The following is a 7,033-nucleotide window of genomic DNA, read 5'->3' on the forward strand; positions in this document are numbered from 1 at the left end:
TGGTGAAAAGTTCCTTTTTATTTGCTCATTCAGTTTTTAAAAAACTCTCTTCTCTTGGTCTCTCTTCATCCCCCCTTCCTCCACACGACAGTCTCCATTCTTTTTAGAATTCTTGTCAGCTAGCTATCGAGTACCTTAAAGCAAATGAAACTGAGGTTAAATGAGCCTTTCTAAGGGGGACTTTTTTTAAAACTCCTAAAGATAAAAGTGAAGCACTTCCTGAAGCAAGGGAGTATTTGTAGGATATTTGAAACTGCCTTTCGGTGCTCTGTGACTCCCGTAGGCTCTATGTCTGATGCTTCTCCATTCCTCTCCCCTCTGCCTAGTTCAGATGTGTGTCCTGTCTGCTTCATTCCCCTGTGCCATAGCCCTTCACAGAACAAAGCACCACCTCAGGGTGCTAACCAAATGGAGAAGCTTTGATGGCAAGGCCCATTGAAGGTAGCTGGCCCACTGTGGTTATTCACAACTTACTTGTTTTTAACTAAGTAAAAATCCCGTACGGGATAGTGCTTTAATCTCTTACCTTCATGAAAACACAAATCTCAGAGTCATTTCTGTTTCAGGCCCTGCTTGAATTTCTCCAAAGAGTAATAGACAATAGAGAGAAAAATAAGATGACAACCATGAATGTAGCAATGGTCATGGCCCCGAATCTCTTCATGTGTCACACGTTGGGTTTGAAGTCCAGCGAACAGCGAGAATTTGTAATGGCAGCTGGGACAGCTAATACCATGCACTTATTGATTAAGTATCAGCAACTTCTATGGACAGTGAGTATATATTTTTAAGCTCTGTTAATGAGTGGTGATATCTAGCTTCTAAAGTCTTTTTAGAAAGGTTAGATTTTCTATAAAAAGCGAACCAATAGAGGTGATTTCAAGTGCAATTAAAAAAAAAATAAGGTCCATACACCTGAAACTAATATAACACTATAAGTTAACTACACTGGAATTAAAATTAAAAAATTAATGTCCACTTATTAAATCTCAGTTCTTAAAATGCCAGCATTATTTCATTGTTTCAATTTGGTAACTTCTAAAATATTTTATTTTTGCTAATGTAATTTCTGAGGATCAGTTTTTCCTAGGTTATTGCTAGATCCCCGTCAGCTTTTATTGATTGGTGAGTTTTTCTTTGTTGTTTGAGGTGAGGGTAGCTGGTTATCAGAAGGGACTGCAGGTTAGCTAAAGGCTAGGTTGTTGACAGGTGGCTTCTAAAGGGACCACCTGTCAAGGTGGTGGCCCCTCATGCCAGTCGCCCCAGGCAGTCCCTAATCTTGGCATATAAGGCATAGAAGATGGCCGCTATGTCCTTGAACTTTACCAAGCCTCTTTTTGAACCTCACTTACACAATGGCAGGTAAATTACTTCATGTGCATGCTCTGTACTCATGGTGAATGAATAATATGATGTATTTTTTTTTGCGTATTTAATGAATAGTGCATGTAAAATAGCATAGTCTTATGAAATGGACAAAACCTTTACTTCCCTCCACATTTAAAACATAAAGATCATTATTTCCATAGTTCAAAATGGTGCCACTTCTTTTTCCTCCCCAAACTTAATTTTATTTCTCTGTAGATTCCCAAGTTTATTATCAACCAAGTGAGGAAGCAAAATACTGAAAATCATAAAAAAGATAAAAAAGCCATGAAGAAATTGCTGAAGAAAATGGCTTATGACCGAGAAAAATACGAAAAGCAAGATAAGAGTACAAGCGATGTAAGAAAAACGTGAAGATACGTATTTATGCAGATTTCAGTATTTTTACTATCGCACGCGCGAGAAAGAGTTTCGTATGTTTCTGCAGTAGTAGGGACTTTCTACACACTTACTGGGCCCTGGTACTAATTATTAAGTTAAAGGCCTCAATAAGAGTAACTGTGCTCCTACTAATGATCTGTATTAAGTTGCTCAGGTGTTGGTGACTCAGCATATGAACTGTTAATGGGGAACAAAGGAAAATAACAAGACCAGAATGTCTCAACACACACCCACCCACACACACACAAAGGACTCTGGAGACTCCAGTTGCCCACTGAATGTGTAATCTCCACACAGCAAAGAGTCCCTGTGTGAACCACTGATCTTTTTTCTTCAGTTTTCTCATCTGTAAAAGGGGGAAAAATAACTAAGATAAACATATAGGTCAATGGTTGGTTATGCCTAGGGTCCTTCCTGGGTTTCAGTAGGTACGGAAATGGTTCTTCATTGGATCACGAGAAGAATTTGGTGAGATTTATGTTGGAATGAAGAGGAATAAAATGTTTCAAAAAAGAAACATCTAAACATCAGCATTTACAAACTGCTGTAAGAATATATTAAGAATTCGGTTTAAAATGATAAAATATACATGAAAACACATTTATGAAGTGAGTTACCAAAGCTCTAACTTAAGATCCTGAAATGAAAGGGTTTCTATTGTTCTCTTTACGGTGGAGACAACCCCCCCCCCCAACTAGCACCACCATTGAGGTTACTCAGTTACATGCTGACATCTTGTGGAATAATGTGGAAATGCAATTATCAGCTTGTGATTTTTTTTTTTTTTTTTGGCTTTGGCTTTGTCCTACTTACGGATCTAGTAATTGTAAAAAAAAATATATATATATATATATATGTACATGTATATATGATATATATTCTATATTATGGCTCTCACCATTACAAAATAACATATTTTTTGGCATGAAATATTTTTGGCCCATTTTAAGTATCTTTAAGAACATAAAATTTAACAAAGGGGAATTGTAAATAGTGTTATATATTTTTGAGAAAGGGTTTGATATTGTCATGGGTTAGAAAGGATTTTTGGCATACCATTTTTGTTTAACTTAGAACAGTTTATTTCCTCCAAAACCATTATAAATAAGTGAGTATTATCTTGCTTTGTAGCTCTGCTTATTCATATTAACTTAGGTGACTTCATAGCCCTGTCTTTTATAATGTGATTCTCTGAGGTACATTATCTGAGGAAACATTTATGCTGTACATTTTAAATAATAAAACCTTAGACAAAATAATTTAAAAGTTGTGTTTTGGAGATGAAATGTTGACATGATTTTGTTATTTACAGAGACTTTGTGTTAACTTGGATTTCTTTAGTTTGTACTTTGGGCTTATTAGATGAGAGTTGGCTTGAGAATTACCTCTGTACTAGTTAGAAGCCATATTGTCATTTTAAGTCTTGGGATTTAAACCTGGATTTTATCATGTATTAGCTATTACTCAGGGAGTAAACCCTGTAGCCTGGGGTACCCTGGGCTACAAAACAGGAAGTGGGCATCAGAGAGGCTTCACTGGGAAGTAGAGCTGAGATGTGAAGAACACGTAGGTGTTATTTAGACAGCAAATTGAATAGGGAGGTCTCACTAGCAGAGGAAGTTTCCTGGCAGAGTGGTAGCCCCTAGGTAATAATGACCCATGATGGCGGTTCATTGGCCCTGTCGTTTTGGTTGAAAAATTTTAGTCACTTGCCAGAATTTTGTTCAAGGTACTGTCATTTTATTAGGGAGAATAACAGTATACAGAAAACAATTACAGAACAACAGCGACATTGTTGGATGGAACATGGGCCATCTACTTTGTGATTGGCCGCCCAATCCCATTCTGTCTTATTAGTTTGTGTTTCCTTACTTTCCCCCCCAAATCATGTGAATGTGAGGCATGAGATTACGGAGCATAAAACTGCCTGGGATGTTTTATTCATTTGCCAAGCAACTATTTAATGTATGGCTCTCATGTTCCAGGCACTGTTTTAGGCGCATGAGAGACATGATTAAACAAAATAGGTGAATATTACTGTTCTTGTGCAGCTTAAATTCTATAACTAAAAATTAATAAATAAATTACATAATATGTCAGTATGTGGTTAGTACTCTAAAAATAATAAAAATAGCACAGAAAAAGAGAATTGAGAGAGGGAGCTCCTTGCAGTATTCAGTTGGGTAGTCTAGGTATTATTTGTATGAAGACGTGAAGGAGGGACAGAGAGCCAAGATGGATGTATTTCTCAGGAAGCACAGATGGAATAGTCTGTCAAAAGCCTTTTGGCAGAAACTTGCTTGGGGTATTTTAGGACCAACAAGGAGTGCTTGTGACCCAATTGGAGCTGGCAAGGGGAATGGCGGTATGAGATGAGATCACAGGGACCATGGGACCAATAGATTATATAGGGCCTTATGGGCCATCTTTAGGAATTTGAATTTACCTGAGTGGAGTGGGGTCATTGCAGGATTTGAGCAGAGGTTTGAAGATCTATGTTTTAAAATGTTCCCTCGGACTATTGTGTTGAGAATAGACTGCAGGAGAGCCAGTATAGACAGGGAGACCATATAAGAGGAAGAGGTTCATGTCTTAATCCAAGTGAGAGACCAGGATATTAGCCCTGGAGGCGACGTGGTCAGGCAAGACAATTCTGTGACTTTGAAGGTAGAACCATTGGAATTCCTTCAAGTCGAAATGATACGAGTTGTAAGAGAAAGAAGTAAAAAGTGACTCCAAGGTATTTGGCCCAAGAAACTGGAAGGATGGAATTGCCCCTTCAACAGGGAAGATCGCAGTTTTCAGTTAGGGTGTGTTGAGTGTGAGATTTGTGTTAGAAAAGTAAGTAGGGATGTTTGAGGGTATTTGGTGGGAAAATTAGGTCATACAGGCCATTGAGGTGCATGGTGAAGCAGGGGCAGAAGGAAGGCCAGACTGGGTCTCTGGGGGGAGCAGGCTTCTATTCTGAGGAATGTCTTGACCCCAGGAGTTATGGGATCATTTTTGCATTTTTTTAAAGGTTTTATTTATGTATTTGTCAGAAGGAGAGCGAGCGAGGGCGCAGCAGGGGGAGCGGCAGGCAGAGGGAGAAGGAGGCTGGCTCCCTGCTGAGCAAGGAGCCTGATGCAGGACTCAATCCCAGGACCCTGGGATCATGATGTGAGCCGAAGGCAGGTGCTTAACCAACTGAGCCACCCAGGCATCCCTGTATTTGCATTTTAAAATCATTGCTGTGATGTCAGAAGAAGGAAAGTTTGGAGCAGTGAAAAATAAAAGGTTACATAGGAGGAGATGCCAGCTAATTTCATTGCTGATGGGAGTACATAAATTGGTAGAATCCCTCTGGAGAGCAGTTAGCATGTGGTAAAGGCCTGAAAACCATGCTCCTTGTATTCAGAAATTCCTTCAAAGGGAGTAATAAGGTGAACATGCAAAGAGTTATGCTTAAGTTCATTGCCATATTCTATATACTGGCCAGAATTAGAAATAGTCTAAAAGGATACAATCGGGTACATATGTTATAGCATATTTATGTAGTGAAATATCATGAAAATACAAGTGTATATATTGACATTGGAAGATATTCCTAATATGTTAAAGAAAAGTTACAAATTAGTGAATATTGCCATATTTCTAAGGGGTAATAATTATCATGATGTAAGGCATGGTGCTAAACATTTTGTAAACATCATCTCATTTAATATTTACAGGAGTTTAATTGAAGTATATGGTATTATTGTCTCATTTTTTATAGATGAGGAAAGTGAGGATCAGCAATCTTAAATAACTTACTGAAGGTTATCTAGATAGGAAGGGGGGCTGGAATTTGAAACCAAATCTGGGTCACTTTACTCTTATCCTCTATTTCCTTATAGGGCACAGAAAAACTCTGAGAAGGATATGTACCCCAGTCCTGGGCTAATGTGTAGTAGTAGTACAATGAACATGTATTACTGTCATTATTAACATGGGTTTAATAGATAGCTTTTAACACAGTCCTGGGCCATGCCAAGACCCAGCAATGGGAATGGAGGGAAATGTTAAATGCGAACCAGGAGGACTCACAAGATGTGGAAACTAATTGGATATGAGGAATGTTGAATGAGGAGAAATCTAGAATGACTCGCTGATTTTACCTTGGGTGATTTTATCATTGAGAGAAACCATTAAGGAAAAGGAACAGCCTTTGATGAGGTAGTCAGTTTTTGACATTTGTAGTTGACTTGCTTGTGTGAAAGTACTTTGGCTACATGGACCTGAAGCTCAGAAGGCAGCCAGAGCTGGAGGTGTGCTTTTGGGACTCGCATAGAGATTTCCCTTGAAGCCAAAGACACCAATATTTTAGTTGTGGGCCATGGGAGAAGAGCTGGTAAAAGAGGCCAAGAAATAATAGGAAGTCAGAGGAAATGAAAGATTATAGCATCTTAGAAGCCCAGGGAGGGAGACGAGGTTGGTAAATGAGCTTGGTTAGTAGTACCCCCTGCTAGAGAGAGGTTGAGTAAGGTTAACACTGGACAGAGGTCCAGTGAATTTTGCATTTGGAAGGTCACTCTGACTTTCTCCAAAGCATTGTCAGTAACTATTGATGGAAAAAGCCAGATTGGCAGGCATTGAAGAGGGAAAGACAGACCGTAGATCGTGAAAATTCATCAAGGTAGTATTTTTTAAAGCATTCTGTATGCTATTAATGATAACTATATATAATCCGGATTCAAGCTATTGAGACATGATTGACTAGATAAATTAATAGTTTGAACCAGGTTGTAAGGGACACAATCTACTTAATAAGACAAATGTTTTTAATGACTATAGCATATTAATTGTTTGATACAAATGTGAATTTCTTGAGTACTAAAGACACATCAGTTGCAGCGGGAGGAAACACTTGGTGAAAACAACAAAATTGTAGACCATAAAAATAACCATTTTGTGATAGCCTTCAACTTGCGGTGGGATTGATATTACACACACACACACACAAACACATACACACCACATCACACACCAGAAGTCATGTGGTTTGAGGATATAGTTCTAGCTCTGCCATCAACGAGCCCTTAATGACAAATCATTTTATCTCTCTGGGCCTTACTTTCCTCTATAAAATGAGGGGTAAGACCAGATTGATGCTATCTCCTCCAAAGTATGCAATAGGGTTATCTGTCGTAGTAGTTTGTTTTTTTTTTTAAGATTTTATTTATTTGACAGAGAGACACAGTGAGAGAGGGAACACAAGCAGGGGGAGTGGGAGAGGGAGAAGCAGGCT

General features: G+C 38.6%; 1 protein-coding gene across 1 annotated transcript in view; it reads left to right on the forward strand.

Moving 5' to 3' along the window:
• Positions 1-7,033, forward strand: part of ARHGAP18 (Rho GTPase activating protein 18) — a 122,797-nt gene that overhangs the window by 103,131 nt on the left and 12,633 nt on the right. The window contains exons 11-12 of the mRNA XM_021693301.2: positions 567-773; positions 1,585-1,725. Coding sequence (XP_021548976.1) covers positions 567-773; positions 1,585-1,725 — 348 coding nt within the window. The remainder of the gene's footprint in view (positions 1-566; positions 774-1,584; positions 1,726-7,033) is intronic.

The sequence above is a fragment of the Neomonachus schauinslandi genome, chromosome 8 (assembly GCF_002201575.2).
Source record: "Neomonachus schauinslandi chromosome 8, ASM220157v2, whole genome shotgun sequence".
NCBI classification, from domain to species: domain Eukaryota; kingdom Metazoa; phylum Chordata; class Mammalia; order Carnivora; family Phocidae; genus Neomonachus; species Neomonachus schauinslandi.